The sequence below is a fragment of the Conger conger genome, chromosome 10 (genome assembly GCF_963514075.1).
Source record: "Conger conger chromosome 10, fConCon1.1, whole genome shotgun sequence".
Lineage (NCBI taxonomy): Eukaryota > Metazoa > Chordata > Actinopteri > Anguilliformes > Congridae > Conger > Conger conger.
The window spans coordinates 45,007,392-45,030,077 of NC_083769.1; the positions used below are offsets into that span (position 1 = coordinate 45,007,392).

The 22,686-nt window shown below is 48.7% G+C and overlaps 1 protein-coding gene across 1 annotated transcript in view; it reads right to left on the reverse strand.

The window, feature by feature from the left end:
* Positions 1–698: 698 nt before the first annotated feature.
* fhad1 (forkhead-associated (FHA) phosphopeptide binding domain 1) overlaps positions 699–22,686 on the reverse strand; it is a 37,979-nt gene continuing 15,991 nt past the window's right edge. Inside the window, exons 16-29 of the mRNA XM_061259134.1 lie at positions 22,205–22,354; positions 19,448–19,537; positions 18,641–18,881; positions 16,418–16,526; positions 13,288–13,394; positions 11,946–12,105; positions 10,737–10,839; positions 8,868–9,018; positions 7,926–8,032; positions 7,728–7,814; positions 6,575–6,801; positions 5,782–5,947; positions 2,419–2,499; positions 699–842 (exon numbers count right to left, since the gene is read on the reverse strand). Coding sequence (XP_061115118.1) covers positions 699–842; positions 2,419–2,499; positions 5,782–5,947; positions 6,575–6,801; positions 7,728–7,814; positions 7,926–8,032; positions 8,868–9,018; positions 10,737–10,839; positions 11,946–12,105; positions 13,288–13,394; positions 16,418–16,526; positions 18,641–18,881; positions 19,448–19,537; positions 22,205–22,354 — 1,923 coding nt within the window. The remainder of the gene's footprint in view (positions 843–2,418; positions 2,500–5,781; positions 5,948–6,574; positions 6,802–7,727; positions 7,815–7,925; positions 8,033–8,867; positions 9,019–10,736; positions 10,840–11,945; positions 12,106–13,287; positions 13,395–16,417; positions 16,527–18,640; positions 18,882–19,447; positions 19,538–22,204; positions 22,355–22,686) is intronic.

Consider the following 22,686-nt stretch of genomic DNA (forward strand, 5'->3'; position numbering starts at 1 on the left):
CACAACAAACGCGTTCAAAGAGCAGGCCAGCCATTTTCTGTTCTCACACGACGGTGTCTTTCAGAGCCAACAACGCCTGCAGCTCGCTGGCCGGAGCGCCGGGGCGAGAGACCACGAGCTCCTGGAGAGAGAGGGAGAAGAACGGGGTCTGACTGCACCTGGGTCTAAATAGAGATTTAAATAGAGACCTTGGCACAAGGTGAGGATGACGCTGGAGCTCAAACTCTTTTTGCAGCAGGACGACCCCGCCAGGCTTCAGTGCGGACGACGGGACAGAATCCCCGTCTTATATGACGCGCGGGAACGCGAGGCGGGAACGTTCAAAACCTGCAGTGAGCGCTCTCAGAAGGGAGGAATCACGGCCGGGATTCTGTAAATCTCTGTGAGATCACAGGTGCCCTGGTCCAGGGAATGTCATGAGAACAGTCCCAGTTCTACCCTCTGTTAGTGAATTGGACAGAGAGGAAGCCACAGTTTGCCCCTGGTCGACTGAATAGGTCATAGGAACAGTCCCAGCTGTTGTCTCTGGTCCAGTGAATAGCTCATAGGGACAGTCCGACTCTAGACCGGAGTAGTGCTTGGTGTATAGAGGAAGCCACAGCTCTAGCCCCTGGTCCAGGGAATGGGGCATTAGCAGACACAGCCCCACGTCCAGGTGTACCCGAGTCCCCCTTCCTGAGCTGGGCCGGGCTGCAGCGTCAGTGGGCCTCTGGTGCGAACGCGGCCCGCGGTGCACTGCCCGGCCTGCAGGGGGCGCTGTTCCTCAGCTGCTTCTTCAGGACCTCGATCTCATACTCCCTCTTCTTCAGCTTCTCCTGCAGGCTGGACTTCCTGGAGGCAGCCTGGGGGAGAGAGAGAGAGAGAAAGGGCCTGAGGGCAGGGGGCGAGCGAGAGCCTGGGGTGGGGGGGGGCAATAACAAACTTCAGTAAAGAAGGGTACCAGAGTGGTGTATAGTGTATGGAGAGTGGTGTATGGTGTATGGAGAGTGGTGTATGGTGTATGGAGTGCGGTGTATGGTGTATGGAGTGTGGTGTATAGTGTATGGAGAGTGGTGTATGGTGTATGGAGTGCAGTGTATGGTGTATGGAGTGTGGTGTATAGTGTATGGAGAGTGGTGTATGGTGTATGGAGTGTGGTGTATGGTGTATTGAGTGCGGTGTATGGTGTATGGAGTGTGGTGTATGGTGTGTGTGGCAGTGGCTCAGGCCTATGGAACACATCTGGAAAGACACAGGGCTTGACTTTCCAGATCAGCCACGGCTCTTAACTTGAAGCCATGCTGTGAATGTCGAATTACACAAATGGATGACAAGCGAATAAATAAATACACAATTAAATAAATAGATAAATAAATAATTGCCCGAAGTGTAATGATATGATACACATGGTTCTGCAGCATTCTGCGACTGGGACCGCTCTCTCTGACTGGGACCCCTCTCTCTAACTGGGACCCCTCTCTCTGACTGGGACCCCTCTCTCTAACTGAGACCCCTCTCTCTGACTGGGACCCCTCTCTCTGACTGGGACCCCTCTCTCTAACTGGGACCCCTCTCTCTGACTGGGACCCCTCTCTCTAACTGGGACCCCTCTCTCTGACTGGGACCCCTCTCTCTAACTGGGACCCCTCTCTCTAACTGGGACCCCTCTCTCTGACTGGGACCCCTCTCTCTAACTGGGACCCCTCTCTCTGACTGGGACCCCTCTCTCTGACTGGGTCCCCTCTCTCTGACTGGGTCCCCTCTCTCTGACTGGGACCCCTCTCTCTGACTGGGTCCCCTCTCTCTGACTGGGTCCCCTCTCTCTGGCTGGGACCCCTCTCTCTGACTGGGACCCCTCTCTCTGACTGGGACCCCTCTCTCTGGCTGGGACGCCTCTCAGAGACTGTGAGTGGCAGTTGACAGGAGGAACCTCACAGCTGTGTGTGCATTATTCATAAAGACCGCCGGCACACGGCAGTTCTAAAAGGGAGAGGAAATGGCGGTAACGTGGGAGGAACAGGGTTATGCAGACAGGGTTCCTGCGTGGTCCACAGCGGAGATAACTGAGGCCAGAACTGGGCACAGGAAACAGTCTTGTGTACAGAGAAGCGCAGGCTCAGCTGTGGGGAAGGTCACGTGACTGCGTTCTGGGTGACGCTCGTTGCCAGCGATCGGACTTTGCAAAGTTACACAGAAAAAGTTTTTTTTTTGTGGGAGGGAGACGACCTCATCACTCCTCAGCACCTCCAGATTGATTAGTCAGCCCTGCCCGTCTGTAGCGCAGCGAAACAGCCATAACAAAACGCTGACAGATGACTAATCTCCTGGGAACAGCCCAGGGTGAGTGGAGTGATGAAAGAGAGGCTAATTATCCGCAGAGACGGAGGGGGTGGCAGGGCCAGGCCAGGGGGGGTGGAGGAATTGGGCCTCCGGACTCACCTTGTCCCTGACGTCCTCCTGTACGCAGCTGTGGGAGGGGGTCCTCGAATTCCTCTTCTCCTGGCCCTCCACGCTCAGGCCCTGTGAGGGAGAAGAGAGAGAGCCACCGTCAGCACATTCAGTAAGCTCCATAACATTTCGGACAAAGATATATTTGTTTTATTTGGCTCTGTGCTCCACAATTTTTGAATTGTAATCAAAGAGTTTGCATTTGGTTAAAGTACAGATTCTCAGCTTTTTATTAAAAGAGCATTTGTACATTTTGGTTTCACCGTGTAGAAATTACAGCTCATATATACATAGCTCCCACACACAGCTGGGCTGGATCTGATGCAATTGGTTTTGGTCTGATGATGAAACACACAGTTCTGATGCTATTGGTTTTGGTCTGATGATGAAACACACAGGTCTGATGTGATTGATTTGGGTCTGATGATGAAACACTTGGTGGAATGGGTGAGTCTGATGTGATTGGTCTGTGGTTCTGATGGTTGGACCGGGTGTTATATGATTGGTTTGTGATTCTGCTGGCTGGGCAGGGTCTGATGTGATTGGTTTGTGGTGCTGATGGTTGGCCTGGGTGTTATGTTATTTGTTTGTTTTTTGGATGGTTGGACCAAGTGTTATGTGATTGGTTTGTGGTGCTGATGGTTGGGCTGAGGGTTATGTTGTTTGTTTAGGGCTCTGATGGTTGGACTGGGTCTGATGTTATTGCTTTGGATGGCTGGACTAGGGGTTATGTTATTGGTCCAGGGCTCTGTGAGGACAGGAACCTGTGGGATGAGGCGCTCTCCTCCCGGGCAGTCAGACAGCGGGAGATCAGAGCTGTCTCCAGCTGAGACCACAGGCCCTCCCTCTGAATATTTCATGCAGGGAGGAACAGGAGCTCCCTCGCACATGTGATTGTGTGTTGAGTTTCAGTAAAAACAGCCCATTCGGCTCAATGCAATTCTGGCCTGAATGGAACAGTGACCTGCAGCAGCGGTCTGGCAGAAATACCGCTCTCACTTACTTATCAAATGAACAAGGCACTGCTCTCAGATACTGCATGCACTGGACACACACACACACACACACACACACATGCACACACACACACACACACACACACAGTGTGATAAAAGAGTGTCCTTAATATTTCCCTGTAGGTCATCTCTTGTTGATTCTCAATAAGCGAAGATTAAACACGGCTCTTAAATGCATTTTTAAACACTGACTGGGGTGATGTCTCCTTGGGGGACTGTTGGTGTGGTGCGCAGGCATAAATCTTCCCCTCTGATTAATGACCAACACGATGAGCTCGGCCAAATGTGGCGCACACAGGAAGGTCAGGACCCTCTTAAAGAACACACAATAAAACATAAGAGGAGGAAGCACAACTCGCACACTGAATATTACACAAGCTAAGTATCCATCTTAGACCATGAAACAAACTGCCAGGAATCAGAAACAATCGCCTGGAATTTCCAATATTAACCCAGATATCCTTGTATTGAACCACATTCTTTCTGAAACAATAACCCTGGTCGCTGACCTCACTATAGAAAGTACCGCATGACTATGCAAGAGTGAAAACATCTATTGTTGTTCCTCATTCAATTTCGTTTCATGTGCAACGTGTAGGAACATGCTGAGGGAAGTGGCTTTGTAACTCTGATAAGATAATTTGTTATTAGGCTGATGCTTTTATCCAAAGCAGGGGACAATCCCCCCTGGCCCTTATTGCTGCCCAACAGCTGTGCAGATCTTATCGTGGGAACACCGGGGCTTGAACCACAAACCTTCCGGGTCCCAGGCGTGTACCTTAGCCACTAGGCTACAGGCTGCCATACGGTTGTAGATTAGATTCCCTGGAGAAGCACTGCTGTTGTATCCTTAAGCTAACTACTTACCCTGAGCCGCTCCAGCAAATATCCAGCTGAATAACTTAATTGTATGTTAAAAGAATGCAAGCTGTGTTAATTTACTCTGGATGACAGCATCTGCTAAATGCCCCAAAAGTGTTGTGATGTAATGCAATTACCTTAGGACTGAAAACAGAGGGAGGCTTTGATTCACAATAATGTTAAAAACCCCTAGCATAACATGGTCAAATAAGGCCACCCTTATCACCACTGTCCCATGAGGATGAGTGAGGCAGCGGTTAGCACTCTGAGTTAGCGTTCTGTGTAAGCCTTCTGAGTTAGCGCTCTGTGTTAGCTCCACTACTCAATAAACCCTGTAAAACAAACAGGGAAGCCAGGCCATAAGCACGTCCCCATGTTTGGGTTATGACAGTGCATTAAGGACTAATTATGAATTAAAGAGCCAACATTTCTGAGCAACAGCATTCCTGAAACACTGGACCGTCATCTCCCCATTCGTTCAGCTCACGATCGACAATAAATCACGCAAGAACACAAAGCTTTCTAACAAAAAAAACCATCAATTATAGCGAAAGATCCGGCACTCCTCTCAAGCTGAAATGACCTGGAGAGATTGTGAAGTAACTCAATCATGCCAGTTTTCTCCATGTACACTCTCAGAAATATAGTGACAGTAGAAGTACATTTTTGTTCTTCAAGGATCAAGTTTTCCAAATGTACCTTGAAAGTACAGTAATGTTCTCTTTTGGTGAGTATGTGAGTATCCCACCACCCCCCCCCCAAAAAAAAAAAAAGGGAGAAATGAATGACATGTTGCTGGGTATATAACAATGTTATATACCTGCGCCTTGTATAGGATATCACCCGAATGGAAAACATCTTTGTACCTTTATTTCTGAAAATGTGAGGTGTATGAGTGTCGCCGTAATTACCTTGAAAATGTATTTTGAATTCAGAACCGTGACTTATTTTTAACAGCAGATAAAAGCGTCTCGGGAGAAGAGGTCATTTTAGCTTCTTTTCAGAAAGCCAGTCAGGGGTAACGACGCTCAAGGCGGTACCAGGCTTAATTAAAGACCAGGGGATTGTGGGAGGGTCCTGCTCAATAAAGCACTTTGGCCAGATTAGATAACGATGCCCTCACAGCACAGGAAGGAGGAAACTGGGGCCTGTGGACAAAAGCAGTAATAAAATACCCCAGTTCAGTCCTCCGCTTATCACTCAATTCAGACACGCCCATAGACAGTGGATTTGGGTTGGGGCTTGATCGACGGAAGACGATAAGGCACCACACCATTCTCACACTGCTCTCGAGCCTGCTTTCGAGTTACGTCGGGTCCTTGATCATCCGACATAAGAAGGTGTTCGCGTGGGCCTTTCCGGAGGGAAACCCGTATATGGACCGTAAATCCGACCCCCCACTTGAAAGCCAGGGCTAAGCCCCGGCCCACGGCCCTCCGTCCTGGGGAGGGGGTGCGAGAACGGCGGCCCCAGTCACCTTGCGCTCCTTGAGGGCGCGGTTCAGGCCGATCTCCTCCTCCAGACGGGCCTGCGCGCGCTGGAGGGCCTCGCGAAGCAGGGAGCTTTCCTGGCTCTCCGTCTGCAGCTCTGCCCTCAGGCTGTCCAGCCGCACCTGCAGCCGCTGCCCGGTCGCCTGGCTCTCCCTGCGGAGGAGGGAGGGGGGGAGGGGGGGAGACCGGAGTCAGACCAGCCCACCCTGCGGCACACTAATCCCATCCACCTGGAACACCATCAAAGGAGGCCCCTTTGGTTTAAAAAAAGTAGCAATCATTCTGCAGGCATCCCTTAGGTTCTCCTAGAAAAATGTAACGCACAACGAGGTGATCTGAAGATGCGTTCTCTGAGTAAGGAAGCAGTAACAGTAAGAGTGTTGATTATTATTAGAGATTATAAAGAACAATTAGCTGATGCTTTTATCCAAAGCGACTTACAGTTGATTAGACTAAGCAGGGGACAGTCCCCCCCTGGAGCAACAGTGAGACAGGGTACAGGGTACAGGGCTACAGGGACACGCTTGGTGGGTATGTACAGTAACACAGCGAGACAGTGCAGGGTACAGGGTACAGGGCTACAGGGACATGCTAGGTGGGTATATACAGTAACACAGTGAGACAGTGCAGGGTACAGGGTACAGGGTACAGGGCTACAGGGACACGCTTGGTGGGTATATACAGTAAAACAGTGAGACAGGGTACAGGGTACAGGGCTCCAGGGACACGCTTGGCGGGTAGGGGAGGCTCTGGGCAGGGCGGGAGAGGGCAGAACCGTACCTCAGGGAGCCCATGTCTCTGTGGTACTCCTGCAGCAGCTCCTCCCGGCGCTGGCCCTGGCTCTGCAGGAGGCTCAGCCGGGTGCGGAGCAGCTCCAGGTCTCTCTGTCTGAGGGAGCCCAGCCTCTCCCGCTCCTGCGGGGGGAGGTGCTTCAGGGAGGCGCTGCCGGAGAGCTGCCCGTCACTCAGCTCCAGAACGTCGCCCAGGGCCCGGGCCAGCTCCAGGTACTGCACACACAGGGTAACACTGTGAACTCTGCCCCCTAACAACACCCGGAAACTACCCCAACACCCTCACACACCGACAGTCACACTCCTAAACTCACATTCCCATGACCAGCTCCAGGTACTGCACACACAGGGTAACACTGTGAACTCTGCCCCCTAACAACACCCGGAAACTACCCCAACACCCTCACACACCGACAGTCACACTCCTAAACTCACATTCCCATGACCAGCTCCAGGTACTGCACACACAGGGTAACACTGTGAACTCTGCCCCCTAACAACACCCGGAAACTACCCCAACACCCTCACACACCGACAGTCACACTCCAAAACTCACATTACCCTGACCAGCTCCAGGTACTGCACACACAGGGTAATGCTGTAGACCACCGTCACACCCCCACATGCCCACAGTCTTACACTCCTAAACTCGTGTTCCCTTTTTTAAATTCAGGCACTGCACATACAGGACAGTAGTAACTCTGAGCTCTGGCCGTCACACAGCCCCCAGCAACGGCCAAACCCCTTCCCACCTGCACACAGTCTTAAACTCCTAAACGCACGTCCCTTTGTTCAGCTCCACAGCGGGACAATGCTACTCACTGCAGGTGATAAAACAGCCCCTCCCTCCTGCCCCGCCCACCACCGCCCGAAAGCCATGTTCATGGGAGGTAATGGCAGGTTTGGCTGCACAAAACAGAAATGGCTCACCATATGTTTTGTTTCCTCCCATAGAATTGTAGCGCATAGAGTTGTAAAAGGATACCCTGCTCCTGTTACATGCACTACAGTACTTACAGGGTACAGTTACAGTGCACAGTTGTGTTATGGGGCCAGACTCTAATGAAGGGTGGATCACAGTAACGGACGATCAGGGAGGTACTGGGTTCAGAAAGCCTGAGAAACGGGGTCCGTAAGCTGACCGTCTGCTCGCTGAGGTCCAGGGTGTCGGAGAGGTCCAGCCTGGCTATGCGCTCCACCATCTCCTCGGACACACTTCCAGGGAGAGTCTGCAACAGCAACCGCAAAACTGAAAAAACTTCAACACGAACGCTCTCGGGTTTACACACGTTCACGGGGAGACCGCGGTCGAGATGGCGGGGGGTCAGAGCGAGCGGTACCATAGAGTCAGCGCCTCCTCGGTACAGAGCGGCCTTCTGGGCCCGGAGCTCACTCAGCTCCCTCCTCATCAGCGCCACCTGCTGGATGCACAGGTCCGGGGAGGACACTGCGGGAGAGGGGCAGAAGGAAGAAACCCTGAATGAAGTTTTACACTTCTACTTTACTTTAATTCTTGCCAGTTACATAATCTGAGGCCTTATTTGGAAGTAAAGATTTCAGTCAACTCTTACAGCGTGCATATGGTCTCTATTGGACTCATACGTACTCTGTTAGATTTGAATTAACAGCGGAGGATGACTGGGCGGTCAAATCCGAACAGTGGCTTTGAGTTGTGGCTTGATTGACAGAAGGACAGAAAAACCTGAATGACGTTTTACACTTTTTTACTTTACTTTAATTCAGCTAGTTACATCATCCAAGGCCTTATTTGCAGTGAAAGCACACATTCGATCACAGTGGGAGGGCTGAGGAATGTAAGGCACTGTGTGGTTCAGGGGGAGGATTAGGTGGCACATTTGCACGTGGTGGGAGAACTGAATTGTCCAAAAAGCACAGATGGCGATCCACTCTACCGGGGAAATGATTCGGCTCTTATGATTCACGATCTTGGACACAAAACGGACTTGCACTATGTCATCATCAGTTCATATCTGCAGACCTGGACTTAAGAGACCTGAGAATTCAAAGCTTCTAAATGACATTTTTACACAAAAAAGTATAAAAAATGCTGTTCACTATTTCTTATACTGTTTAAAAGTGTGAAAAATGCTGTTTCATTCTGTACTATTTTATGTACTGTTTAAAAGTGTGAAAAATGCAAAATGTAAAAGTTTGTATTTGCTTGGAGCCCGTTTACTTTGGTATCTTTGAAGCTCAATATCTCAAAAGCACTCAGAATCCAGAGCGATATAATAATATTAAAATAAGTATTATTCACTCACTCATGGGCACGGTCTGCTCCAGCGTCCTGGCCCTCGTCCTCAGCTCGGCCAGCGCCTCCTGCTGCCGCTGGATCACCTCCTCGTGCCGGTGACCTCTGCACTTCGACCCCTGCTCCGCCAGCTCCGCCGCAGAGGTCAGGACCGCCACGTCCTGGGGTAACGAGGACAAAATGGCTGTGGAGTAAGGAGCTGACCCCCTCGACAAACGGCACAGTTACGCCAACGTAAATCGGGGAGGGAGCGTAGGCGATGGCGGAGATTTGCGACTGAGCAAAGCTCTCTGACATCACTCAGAGGCCTTTCCGTGATCCACGGCCCTGCGGCCTGCCAATGACATCATTACTTCTAGAATTTTCCTGGAAAGAGGTCAGATATTTTGGCAGTTAGGACAGTAAATCCTCAGATCCACCCCCGGTCCTGCACATCCTCCCTGTTCTATTTGGGATCGAGGCCACAAAGACTCCTTTCAGACCGGGGATCAACACGGCCCTCCTATCTCCTATCTTTAGTCATTACACAGAAACACATTCCTCACAATCTACTGCTAGACTGCAGCTTTCATTTACAGTGCAGTCCCTGTTTGGACAGTGATACAGTTTCTGTTGCGTTGGCTCCGTACCCCAGCACATTGGATGCGAAACGAAACACTGAATATGAGGCTAAATCTTTAGTTTGAGGGCATTTACATCCATCCTATTTACATAAAATTTACACACAGCACAACATGAATATTTACGTACATATTGTGAATATAAATATTCAGGATATTGAAGTGAACGGTGGCTCAGACTAAACGGTGTGTTTGGGGAGGGGGGGAAATGATCACGCATCAGTGAGGATCGTGACTGCAGAGTCGACTCTCTCTCTCTCTCACACACACTGATGATGTCATACGCCAGTGAGTCACGCCCCTGTCTTTCCCTCGTGCTACGCATCACGGCCTCAGAGAAACGACTCACAGTGTGCCAACCAATCACAGCGCAGCGGGAGGAGGAAGCAGGGAGCACGGGAGAATGAATCACGCTCACTGCGCTTTCTGCTTCTCAAAAACACAACCGCCTACAAGTCAGCGTATCGTCACTCCAGGCACTACGGGATACTAGCATTCTCTCCCAAAAATGTTAAAAAAAGAGTATAATGTAATTTAATTTCATGTAAAATCATGTAACATCTCTCACACAATCAGCTGGTTTCAGTGGGTCTTTTCTGGTCTGACGGTCGTCTGATTTATAGGAATAATAATGTATTATTGTGATCATCGCCTACACCAGTGAACTCTGGGACAGTACCCAGAGAAAGCAACAGGGCATTGTTCCTGATGTGAGACAGGGAACTTTTTATTGGCATGCGCTTTGGGCAAAACACTAGCATGTTGTCAAAAACACACCAACGTTCAGTAAGTCAGTAGGAAAACCTGCCCTATCATTCAATCACATAGGGCTGCGAATATGCTGAAAGGGTAGCACAAGATATACTAATGACAAGGTATTAGCATGTACTCACTTTGTTCACATGCCACACAAAAAATATCACTGCTGTCACCAGCTATGACAGAACAAGAATATGAAATAAACTATGCCTATTACGAAATAATTTATGTGTTGTACAAACATGATATATGGATAAGTAGTGAGATGGCCCAATGAAAATTAAACAGAATTCTATTAGGTGAAATAGACACAGGTAAAAAGGGAAGTCATCAGACATCAGTGCCTAATGACTGTGAATCCCTTTATCTCTGTTTGTCACACAGCTGGCAGTTCTGGACCCAGGTAAATGTCCGGGGTAAAGCAGAAATGTCACAGATTCAAACCCGTAGGCCGGTGGTTAGAAGGAGAGGACCACCCCACACCCCCACGCTCCTCCCACCTGAGTGTGAGCTGGGGTCTGGAGCACAGCCAGACTGCTGTCCATCTTCTCCCTCATCTCCCTCTCAGACTGAGCCTGACTCTGCAGCTGCTCCTGAGACAGCCTGCACAATGCAACACACATATACATATACATTTACACACAAACGCACACATATACATATACATTTACACACAAACGCACACATATACATATACATTTACACACAAACGCACACATATACACATATACATATACATTTACACACATACACATATATACACACACACACACATATACACATGCATATACATATACATATACACACACATACACATATATACATACACACACATATACACATATACATATATACATATACACATATACACACATACACACACATATACACATATACATATATACATATACACATATACACACATACACACACATATAAACACATAAACACACATTTTATTAATTTGTATGCAATTAATAACATCATATAAGCAGTTTATCACAGCATGGAATGTACGTGGTTAATAATGTAAACGTTTCACATTTACATTTTAGTCATTTGGCAGACACCCTTAATCCAAAGCGATTTACAAGTGCATAACGTACACAGTACATAACGTTTGTAGTTAATAGTTTACAGCGGGTTTCTACGACGATGTGCAGGATCTGGCGAAGAGACCAAGCCCGGGGAGTGTGTGGTGCTGTGGAAGATGTGCCACTGAAAGCTGTGTGACTGTGAACGCATATTAATCTCAGCAATCTGTGTTCAATTTCCACCTGCCAGTTTGATTCATTCTGCCTCCCACAACAGAGGAGCCACGCAGCAGAAATGTGTGTGTATGCGCTTGTGTACGTGTCCGTGTCTGTGTGTGTGTGTGTCTGTGCTTGTGTACGTGTGTGCGTGTGTGTGTGTGTATGGTGCTTGTATGCACATGTGCACATGTGTAAACACGTGTGAGCACGCATGCGCACGCACATATGAACACTGCACTGTGATAGCATTGCACACAGAAACACTGTATAAAGTATCTCTGAAATCGGACTTAGTACTAATGTTAAACCAGGAAGTGCTGAAATCAACCTTATTTAAAGGAAAATTGTACATAAAACCACCACTCCTTCCCTTGCTCTCGCTATCAGAATAACTAAACTCTCACCAGCAATAAAATTGATCACGATGTGTGATGAACATCGACACTTCCTTCTTACCGTAGCTCCTCCCTCACCCTCTGAAGCTCCTCCCCTTTCCTGTCGACCAGCTGTGACATCTGGGCCAGCTTCTCGGTGAGCGTGCTCAGTTTGACCCGCTGGTCCACCACCAGGACCCGGTGCTGCTCCAGCTCCACCTTGCGCTGCTCGCTCAGCTCCCCTGCACAGGAACGGCAGCATAGCATAGCGGTTAGCACAGTGGTTAGAAAAGCGGTAAGCACAGAGGTTAGCATAGCGGTTAGCACAGAGGTTAGCATAGCGGTTAGCACAGCGGTTAGCATAGCGGTTAGCACAGGCGGCAGCCTGTAGCCTCGTGCCTATGGTGCTTCACTGGGACCTGGAAGGTGCCCCAGTGAGACCACGATAAGATCTGCACAGCCGTTGGCCCCTTGAGCAAGGCCCTTAACCCCACATTGCTCCTGGGGGGATTGTCCCGTGCTTCGTCTTGTCAACTGTAAGTCGCTTTGGATAAAAGTGTCTGCTAAGTAATTGTAATGTAATGTTAGGGAACTGGGCTTGTATCGATTCAGCTATCCTTGTTTTAATGCATTTGTATTATGTTTGCATTTTGTATTTGATGTGTTTAATGTACCTGCCTCGAAACTGCAGTTGAAAATTAGGCATGTTGGCTAACCTGGCACATTTACAGAAATATTTGTCAATATGCACAGTCCCTATTAAACCACTTCAAACTGTGAAGTAAAAGCTGTGGGTTTGATTCTGATGTACACACGACCAAGCTACTTAACCTGAATTGTTTTAGGAAAAAATATCCTTGATCCTTTCTACAGGAAGAATTTCAGGTGAGTTTTTGAGTAAACCTGTCCGTTAAAATAACATTTTACGGCAGCTGCATATCTTGGGGGAGTGGTGAGCAAATGGATCTTTTCTCGATGTATTCCCGTGGATTTGGGTTTCCACTGCAACTGCAGCTGTGTCCCTCAATCTCAGAGACACTCTTCACATCTGAGCCAAGGCGGAGGCATAAATCACTCGGCAAATCAGCATTTGAGTACACTCAGGGGGGAAGGGAGACATATCAGCCACATTAACCGATAAAGGAGATTAAATACGACGAGAGCTTAAGAATGCTCCCGCGCGATAACGGAAACACCTCGCTGTTAACGACACGGTAAAAAACGCAGACAGGTGGGATAAACATTGTTGTGGTTTCGGCTTGTTTGTTGCCGCAATGCCTCCCTTGATCATTATAAGACCGAAATTACCTTTTGTACCTTTAAACTAGATATCTAGATGTAGAATCTCATGCTGCACCACTGCACCTCCACAGAAATGAGAGGCGGGGTGGGGGTCGGGGGGGGGGGACACACGACGAGAGCACCTGTCATATCCGACATCCTGGCGTTGGCTGCTGCTAGGTCACGACTCAGCGCGGCGATGACGTCGCCCTGGGCAACCACCTCCTGACGAGCCTCGGCCAGAGCCGCCCTGGAGGGGGGTGATGGGGGGGAGGGGGGGGAGGGGGGTGATCGAGGGAGGGCAGAGTTTACGGCAAGGTGAGAGCACGTCTGGATGCTGTCACACTTTCACTGAGTCTGTGATACGCCAGCTTGGCAGGGAGCAGCGCTAATGAGAGAGGAGAGTGACCCTGTACTGGCGTCTCACTGCTGCCTCTGAGGATACAAAGGTAATTTATTACACACGGTTATATTAAAACTCTCCCGAATTCACAGCCTCAAATGACTATTCCTAAATCAAATTTCCTATTTAATAGTCTTGATTTATTATTTGAATTCAGGGCGAAATATTGTTACTACTGCAGTTATATTGATGAATATATTCAGAACGATTTTTATCACTCCCTGCTGCCAGCCCCCTTCCCTGAGAGAGTCACAATTGCATAACGTGCTCTGTTTACACGCAGAGCCTACATAACACAGCACCACACAGCCCCGCGTGTGTTTATTCTGTGGACACATTCCTTATTTATGCTGCGGACGGGGACTTCACAGCCCTTGCAGCGGGCAGAAAGCTGAGTGGGCTAGCGGCTCTGGAGCCATCTGGGGCAGAGAGAGGACTCAACGCCTGCGTCACTGCAGGCCTCTACCCAGAGCACTCAGCTTCTCCAGCCGTGAACCAAACTCCATTCTCTCTCTCTCTCTCCTTCTCTCTCTCTCTCCCTCTCTCTCTCTTTCTCTCTCTCACTCTCCCTCTCTCACTCCCTTTCTCTCTTTCTCTCTCTCTCCTCCTCTCTCTCTCTCCCCCTCTCTCCCTCCCTCCATCCCTCTCTCTCTCCTCCTTCTCTCTCTCTCACCCTCTCTCCCTCCATCTCTCTCCCCCTCTCTCTCACACTCCCTCTCTTCTTCTCCCTCTCTTGCTCTCTCCCTCCCTCTCTCTTCCTCTCTCTCACTGCCCCTCTCTGTCTCCTCCCCTCTCTCCCTCCTCCCTCTCTCTCACTCTCTCTCCCTCTCTCTCCCTCTCTCTCCCTCCCCCTCTCTCACTCCCTCTCTCTCTTCCCTCTCTCACACTCCCTCTCTTCATCTCCCTCTCTCCCCCCTCTCTCACTTCCTCTCACTCCCTCTCTCCCTCCCTCCCTCTCTCTCACTCCCTCGCACTCTCTCTCTCCCACTCTCTCTCCCTCACTCTCCTCCCTCTCTCTCTCCCTCTCTCACACTCCCTTTCTTCCTCTCCCTCTCACACTCCCTCTCTCTCCTCCTCTCTCTCCCTCTCACACTCCCTCTCTCTCTCCTCCTCTCTCTCTCCCCTCCTCTCTCTCTCTCACGTTCACTCATTGTTAAAAAGTCGAACTGAGCCTCAGGCAGTGTGGGTTGCATACGCGACTCACTTTTGATCCTAAAAATAAATCTTTCCTCTTTTCCCCTCTTTCTGGAGAACAAAGATAAGCGAATCAGCATTCTGTCTGAGAGAGGGAGTTGAGTGAGATCGGGTGCTGTGTAAAGTGAAAAAAAAAAGAAAACCCTTTCTCTCAACAGTGACCTCATCAAATGTTTCTGCAGCGTTCATTAATGTGTGTGGAACTGAGCCCAGGATGAGACAGTCTGCTTCAATTACCGTCAAGCTGCACACTGCCTGAAACAACAACAATGTGAGAACGCGCTTCTCAAGACAAAAACAAAAAACAAACAAGAGTGAAGATGTTCAGACAGACCCTAAATCACAGCGCCCGCACAGAGACTTGTGATGAAAGAAGAGGGGTCTAGACGAAAAGCGGAAAGTGTGTCAGAGGAGACTACACCCAGCCGGCACAGGACACAGCTCAGAGAGGACCGTGTGCAGAATCCAGCCTGTGTCAGATTAACAGGAGTGTTAATCTGGAGTGAGGTGTCATATCATAACCAGGAGATGAATAATTCATGTTTGTGTTTGGTGTATTATTCATGGGGAAACCCCAGGGGTGGGTGTGGGGTTCAGAGAGGGACCCCGTATCCCAGATTGACATCATTGTTGTTTCAGGACAGGGATCCTGCTGCCTATGCTAATTTCCTCATTAAAAAAATGACCAGACTGTGCTCCAGTGTCCTCCAGTCTGACACTGAATACTACTCTCCTGGTGCTGTAGTGCTCAATTATGACCGTTGTATATGTATTGTATATAAAATTCTATGTCCTCAAATTAATTTTGAATCCAAACGTATTTCTTTAAATCTAGAAAACAAAAAAAATGTCAAGCAATGATATGAACCTAAGTCCATGAGCTAATTTTCCACACAATACTTTCACCTCAGCTGATGTGTGGTTAACATTCTGGCACAAAATGGCTGACGTACATTACCCAGCTGGATGCTAACCATTCAAGGCTAACCAACAAAACATTTAACATACATTCACGTATTCATGATCCTTTCTACCCTGTAAGAGTGACTGTGTGAATGTGTGCCTGCCAGTTCCAAGGACAACTACCGCACTGGATAAGAAAGTAAAACTTCTCATCCTCCCTTTCTGTAATCTTTCTTGCTCAAGGCCTGTAGGAGTTGGAATCACCACAACCTGACCCCGGCTTCAGCTAACCTGCCACTTCTGCCCTCCTTGTGCCAAGAATGAACCATCCCGGATAATCGTCTGTATTAGGCTTGTCCTGATGGGGTTTCAGGCTGGGGCTCTTTGTAAAGCTGCATTGTGACAATCTTGCATTGTAAAAAGTGCTATACGAATTGAATTGAATTGAATTGAATTGAATTGAATTGAATTGAATTGAATTGAATTGAATTGAATTGAATTGAATTGAATTGAATTGAATCGAATTTTCTGGCCTGTGAGAGTTTGTATCTGGGTTACGCACATGCTGTACTCAGTCACTCATATAAAAGATAGATCAGCACACAACACATAATTTTATATACAGTACATATGACAAAACATAACGTGAATAATGAGTGGACAACATGTTAACCACGATTCACTACTTTACCTGGTTAAAAGCAGGTGAAATACTGAAAGGGCTCACGGGTAATGTGCAGTCACACGATGACCCGGGGTGTACTGGACTATACCTGAGCGTGGTAACGTTCTCCTCCAGGGCCAGCACCTCCGGAGCTCTGCCTGGGGTAGGGGGGGCTGGGCTGGGCACAGGGCTGGGGGTAGCCGGGGTGCTCTCCACGTCTACAGACACCAGAGCAGGGCTGAGCTCAGACACAAAGCACAGGTGCACAGACATACCCGCACAGGGACCCCAGAAACACCCAGCAGACTGCTCTTTCTCAAAATCACCGCCACTCACAGTTTCCATCAGCTACGTATATGTAAGCAGAGCTTGAAATGCTGATTCGTATTAAAATCATTTTTAAATTAATCTCCATTGAAATGTTAGGTAGGACATGCCAAGCACATCTTCAGTCAATTCAGCTGCCTGTTGTATATGAATGACCCATCCGTAGAGTCCTCTAAATGTCTACACCACCTTCCAGTGGACATTTAAATAAACACAACAAAGTAAATAAGAATAACAATTTCATATGCATGCAGATTTGATTTGCTTATCACTTTTTTATTGGTTGCCACTTAGTGAATGTACTGAGATTTTCACAAAGGTTATGACATTAAAAACTATGAGTGGTTTGATGTTACAGGGCCTAATGGAGAGCAGGAATTGAAGAATACTGCTGTCCTTGAATTCGGAAAGCTGAGATCCTGTGAGATACTGATCTGACGAGTCAGCTGTTAGAGGAAATCTGGACATTTCCTGTTATTTCCAATGGGAAAAGTTTCCACTTACACAGCAGGGCTGCCCTCTAGGGTTCAGCTATGGAACTGCAGGGCGTTCTTAAGAAAGTCCTCTCATCACTGTAATGGTCCTGGACGGTTTACCCTGCTCTCAGTTAACAGGGCTGCACCAGAGAGTACCTGTTTACAGTTTGAGTGTGAAGAGCTGTTCTCAATTTGAAGTATGGCTTATAACAGCTTCATCCCACTCTGGCTGCTGTTGCTGCACATCAATTTAAACTATGAGTCAACTGTCAACTTTCAATGAAAGAAATCAGCCTGCATTGTGTCAGAATATATGACACATTCAATGCAGTGCAGAGAGCCTTTATTTTTCATCTTTTTGCCAGTTTAATACCTCAGCTGTTACCAACTCAACCAATAGGCCAGCAGCCAGGTTCCTCTCCAGATTTCTTTCCAAGGGTGAGTTTTTCTCACCACTGTTTGAGGGTGTTTCTCCCCACTAGGCAATTTTTAGCTCACGCTATCTGGGGTCACAGGGCTAGTATTTCCCCTACTTCTTCTTCCCTTCTGTCACTGTAAAGTGTCTTTGTGACAGTCCTCTGTGAAAAGCGCTATGCAAATGGGCGGCATTAGCTCAGGCGGTACGAGCAGTCATTTGGCAGTCGGAAGGTTGCCAGTTCGATCCTGCCCTGGGTGTATCAAAGTGTCCCTGAGCAAGACACCTAACCCCCAATTGCTCCTGACGAGCTGGTTGGTGCCTTGCCTGGCAGCCAATCGCCACTGGTGTGTGAGTGTGTGTATGAATGGGTGAATGAGAAGCATCAATTGTACGCCCTTTTGGACAAAGGCGCCATATAATTGGCATCCATTTACCATTTACAAATAAAACCGAATGGAACTGAGTAGAACATTCCACAGTCCTGCCCCCCCCCCTCACCTCTCAGCCCCCCCTCACCTCTCAGCCCCCCTCACCTCTCAGCCCCCTCCCTCACCTCTCAGCCCCTCCTCACCTCTCAGCCCCCCCTCACCTCTCAGCCCTCCCTCACCTCTCAGCCCCTCCCTCACCTCTCAGCCCCCTCCCTCACCTCTCAGCCCCCCTTCACCTCTCAGCCCCCCTTCACCTCTCAGCCCCCCCTCACCTCTCAGTCCCCCTCACCTCTCAGCCCCCCCTCACCTCTCAGCCCCCCTCACCTCTCAGCCCCCCCTCACCTCTCAGTCCCCCTCACCTCTCAGCCCCCCCTCACCTCTCAGCCCCCCTCACCTCTCAGCCCCCCTCACCTCTCAGCCCCCCCTCACCTCTCAGTCCCCCTCACCTCTCAGCCCCCCCTCACCTCTCAGTCCCCCTCACCTCTCAGCCCCCCCTCACCTCTCAGCCCCTCCCTCACCTCTCAGCCCCCCCTCACCTCTCAGCCCCCCTCACCTCTCAGCCCCTCCCTCACCTCTCAGCCCCTCCCTCACCTCTCAGCCCCTCCTCACCTCTCAGCCCCCCCTCACCTCTCAGCCCCTCCCTCACCTCTCAGCCCCCCCCTCACCTCTCAGCCCTCCCTCACCTCTCAGCCGCTCCCTCAGTGAGTCCCTCTCCTCCTCGGCGTCTCGGAGGTTCTGGCTGGCCCGGCTCAGCCTCTGGTCCAGGTCCACGATGGTGTGGGCGTGCTGACGGACCTGCTCCCGGTACTCCGCCTCCAGCGCGCGGGAGCACTCCCTCTCCCGCTCCGCCCCGCGCCGCTCCGCCTCCTCCACCATGGACTGGAGCCCCGCCTCCCGCGCCTGCGCCTCCTCATGCAGGGAGGTCTGCGGGAGCACAGCGGAGCTCAGCGAACCCCACCCGGCTTTCCGCTCAACTCGGAGGTGTGCGTTTGCCCCATTACATTACATTACATTACATTACAAGCATGTGGCAGACGCTCTTATCCAGAGTGACATACTATACAACAAAGTGCATAACAGCAACCAGGGCCAAGAGCGCGGAATGACCCTAGAGATTCAAGTGCTACGAGTACGACAAAGATAAGACCTTGGACCTTGTAGATTAATCTGATGAGACAAACAAATGAAAGTAGCGATACAACTGTCAAGAGTAAAATTACAATGTTGTGTTTCCCCTAGATTTTAATCACAAAACATAACTTTGACTAAAAAAACAGATACAAATTTTAGTAACACACCACTCAGACAAATTTGTGAGGTACTTATATATATATATAAGAGGTTAAGATTTAACCAGAACCTCAGCACAGCCTGGTACACACAGCATGGTCCTGTGCCAGAGCCCTGGCGTGGGAGACTCTCCACTCCCTCCCTCTTCTTCTCCCTCTCTTCTCCTCCTCCTCTCCTCCCTCTCCTCCCTCTCTTCTCACCTCCATGCCTCGGATTGACTCCAGCTGCTTCTTCATCTCCGCCATCTGGAGCTTCAGTCCCTCCTCTTCCTCGCTCTGGGCCTGCTGTGCCTGCAGTGCAAGGATCAGTTACCCAAATGCTTCCCCAACGCTTTCCAAACGCTTTCCAAACGCCTTCCCTTCTTATCCAAAAACTGAGTCTGGATATTGTTATGTGTGGGAAAAGCCAAACAGCTTGTGAGACAATATTGATAATAATTATAAATAATAAGCACCAGTCTGGGAAAAATGCTGTTGGACCTAAAACATGAAGTCAAACATGAAGACGGAACATTATCTTAGGAAACATAAGAACCACACACGGCCATGACCCCCACTGAGGACACTACGGTCCTGTTAGGCTACTGTGTTACAGTCAGCCCCAATAGTGGAAAAAAAGGTTATCCAATCCTGTTCTTACACTTTCCCATACTCAGAAACATAACCCTAAAATTGCCTTAACCCCAAATTCACCTTTATCCATTACCAGGCTAATTTAGCTAGCCTGACAGCAGCAGAGACATACACAGGTTAGAGACACACAGGTTAGAGACACACACAGGTTACTGACACACACAGGTTGGAGACACACAGGTTACTGACACACACAGGTTGGAGACACACAGGTTACTGACACACACAGGTTAGAGACACACACAGGTTACTGACACACACAGGTTAGAGACACACACAGGTTAGAGACACACAGGTTAGAGACACACACAGGTTACTGACACACACAGGTTAGAGACACACAGGTTGGAGACACACACAGGTTAGTGACACACAGCCAGCTAAATTACCACAAACCGCTAGAAATACTGTTCATTTTGCTGTAGTTAGGATTCATAAAAGATTTTGGAAAATGGCTGAATTAATTAAAAAAGGATGGGGTTGAATGTGCTGAAGATTCAGGAGGCCCAAGGCTGGATTAAAAATCGCTGTAATGACAGGGTGGAATATCATCAATATCAGGTAGATTTTTGCAAGGGGTCCTGTATCATATCTTGTCATGGTATCCCGGATACCTGGCTGCATCCTTGGGTGTTAACAATGTTCAAATCTACCCAAAATCATCAACTGGTCAAGCTTTTGTACTTCAAAACTCAAGAAAATGGACACCTTAATTACCCAGGATCAATTACCCAAATACTTCCCCAATGCTTTCCAAATGTTTTCCAAACGCCTTCCCTTCTTATCCAAAAACTGAGTCTGGATATTGTTATGTGTGGGAAAAGCCAAACAGCTTGTGAGACAATATTGATAATAATTATAAATAATAAGCACCAGTCTGGGAAAAATGCTGTTGGACCTAAAACATGAAGTCAAACATGAAGACAGAAGATTATCTTAGGAAACATAAGAACCACACACGGCCATGACCCCCACTGAGGACACTACGGTCCTGTTAGGCTACTGTGTTACAGTCAGCCCCAATAGTGGAAAAAAAGGTTGTCCAATCCTGTTCTTACACTTTCCCATACTCAGAAACATAACCCTAAAATTGCCTTAACCCCAAATTCACCTTTATCCATTACCAGGCTAATTTAGCTAGCCTGACAGCAGCAGAGACATACACAGGTTACTGACACACACAGGTTAGAGACACACAGGTTACTGACACACACAGGTTAGAGACACACAGGTTACTGACACACACAGGTTAGAGACACACACAGGTCACTGACACACACAGGTTAGAGACACACACAGGTTAGAGACACACACAGGTTACTGACACACACAGGTTAGAGACACACACAGGTTAGATACACACAGGTTACTGACACACAGGTTAGAGACACACACAGGTTACTGACACACACAGGTTAGAGACACACAGGTCAGAGACACACACAGGTTAGAGACACACACAGGTCACTGACACACACAGGTTAGAGACACACACAGGTTACTGACACACACAGGTTAGAGACACACAGGTTGGAGACACACACAGGTTAGTGACACACAGCCAGCTAAATTACCACAAACCGCTAGAAATACTGTTCATTTTGCTGTAGTTAGGATTCATAAAAGATTTTGGAAAATGGCTGAATTAATTAAAAAAGGATGGGGTTGAATGTGCTGAAGATTCAGGAGGCCCAAGGCTGGATGAAAATCGCTGTATTGACAGGGTGGAATATCATCAATATCAGGCAGATTTTTGCAAGGGGTCCTGTATCATATCTTGTCATGGTATCCCGGATACCTGGCTGCGTCCTAGGGTGTTAACAATGTTCAAATCTACCCAAAATCATCAACTGGTCAAGCTTTTGTACTTCAAAACTCAAGAAAATGGACACCTTAAAGTAATGGAACTACGAAGAAGTTACAGTACTATACCCAGAACCCTCCAGTGGGTGGTTTTTGCGACCTGGTTACAGCCCTGATACCAGGGCCTAATTACCTGAATCCCAGGGTGTAGTGTGTCATTTAATTGACACTCAGAGTACACAAAGGGACACCTGCAGCACACCACTAAATAACTAAGACTTTCTAAATAAATGAGTCATTCAGGGAGGGTGTGGTCTCTCACCGACTGTCTCTTGGTGTTACCTTCTGTCTCTGCGGTTCTCGCCCCTCTCTCTCTCAGTGTGTCTAAATAGATGAGTCATTCGGGGAGGGTGTGGTCTCTCGCCGACGGTCTCTTGGTGTTACCTTCTGTCTCTGCGGTTCTAGCTCCTCTCTCAGTGTGTCTAAATAGATGAGTCATTCGGGGAGGGTGTGGCTGCTCACCCACTGTCTCGCCTGCTCCAGCTCCTCTCTCAGGGAGCTCAGCTCCTCCTGCAGCACCCTGGCCTGCTCCTCCTGGCTCTGCACCTGGGCGTCCCGAGCTCCACACACCTCCTGCAGCTCCACCTGGGCATAGTCACACCCCCCTCTGCCCTTCAATCAACGGCCCAGCGTGCTCCGACAGGGGCAGCGTCATATCATAACATGATTCAGTACATTTATCCTTAATCCGGTACCTCTGAACAGGCAAGTTTTATTACAGCTTCATCTTATATCACGATTCATCTTATAACAGGATTCAGTACATTTATCCTTAATCCGCTAGCTCTGACCAGGCACGTTTCATTACAGCGTCATCTTATAACACAATTTATTACATGTAACATTACATTTCATTTAGCAGATGCTTTTATCAAAAGTGACATACAAAATCGTGTGTATCATTACAGCTGATCAGCTTGCCCTGACCAGGCACGTCATATTAA